The sequence below is a fragment of the Perkinsus marinus genome (genome assembly GCF_000006405.1).
Source record: "Perkinsus marinus ATCC 50983 genomic scaffold scf_1104296930466, whole genome shotgun sequence".
In the NCBI taxonomy this organism is placed as follows: Eukaryota; Perkinsozoa; order Perkinsida; family Perkinsidae; genus Perkinsus; species Perkinsus marinus.
The window spans coordinates 1-1,286 of record NW_003216075.1 but is presented as its reverse complement, the minus strand read 5'-3'; the positions used below and the strand labels follow the sequence as shown (position 1 = coordinate 1,286).

Here is a 1,286-nt window from a genome sequence, read left to right as displayed (position 1 = left end):
CAAAGGTGGCAATGCTGAAGGATCTGGCAATTGGAAGGACTCTGGTGCCCCGGCGTCCTCTCCCCAAGCCATCACCGATCTATCGAGTGGGCTCGCAGCATTCCTCAAGATGAGTCAAGACGGTACCAACAAACAGGACAAGTCCATCCCTAATCTTGAAGCCCTTCTCAGTGGCACCCCCTACCTTAGGGGGATGTGCCATGACCTCCATCCCGAAGACTCACTAGTCAAGGAGGTTCACTCGAACTGTCTGAGCAACAGTCACGCTGATAAGATCAGACACGTTCTGGCGCTCCCGATCAAGCGCTTCTTCCGGCCCAACGAGGATCCCGGTATGATGAGCAATGTCTTCAAAGCTCTATTAAGATGGTCGACTACCGTTGTTCTGATCGGAAATTGCAAGGCCAACTCTGACAGTGAGTGTGACACAGTGCAGATGGGACCACTTCTCACCCATCTGCTAAATTGTGCTCAGGCCACCTCAAGGAAGTCCTTCGGCCCTAATGGTCGAGCCTCGGGTCCTTATGGCGCCATCGAGTACCACAATCTCATCCAAGAGAGGGTTGTCGACCTTTTGAGGCAAGGAAAGTCCTTGCCCAGAGCAATGTTGAAGATGGCCAAATACCATGACGATCTCAGCATTCGTGCCAGTGAAGCGGCCGCTGAAGCCAGGAGTAAGTCGCAGAGTAGCTTCAGAAGCAACCCATCCGCTGAGACCAAACGCCGTGGTCAGAAGCAACACCGTAAGGGCGGAGACCGGCGTGAACCACCCAATAAGAAGCCTCGTGGCGGTGAGAAAGGTGCCAATTCTGAGGCCACGTCCTCGACCAAGGCTAAAGATCACAAGTAACGATAATCAGAGCGACCATTAATTCGTGTGTAGCAAGTCCTACGCTGCGATGGGACCATGATCTTCCCTCGCCTCTTCGCTCGCTTGGTTATTTCCCTTTCTGCCTTTTCTGACCTGTCCCTGACTCCCAGTATGGTAGTATTTACGTGTCGTTGAGATGGCTTTGCGTTGTCTAGTCACGGCATCAAAGGCTAGATAGTAAACTCGAACTCACTTCATGGATGTGATTCAGAGAGGGTGAGCCGCGAGAGCGGAAAGCGCCTTCCAAGTTGCATCCTCTGGAGCAGAGTACGAAGATCACTGAATAAAACGATCTCGGAAGAAATCCCCGCCGTATCTCGGTAAAGCAACGTCACTCATCGAGTCATCAAATCGAACTCACCGAGTGAGAAAAGCCCCATCTCCCACAAGTGTGACTCAGCGAGAGTGTACTGCG

At 52.4% G+C, this 1,286-nt stretch overlaps 1 protein-coding gene across 1 annotated transcript; it reads left to right on the top strand.

The window, feature by feature from the left end:
- Window positions 1-109: 109 nt before the first annotated feature.
- On the top strand, window positions 110-850 carry Pmar_PMAR000308 (hypothetical protein; the record flags this gene model as incomplete). Its single annotated transcript, XM_002787053.1, has 1 exon — window positions 110-850. One exon carries the CDS (start codon window positions 110-112, stop codon window positions 848-850), a length of 741 nt encoding a protein of 246 aa, XP_002787099.1.
- Window positions 851-1,286: the final 436 nt, after the last annotated feature.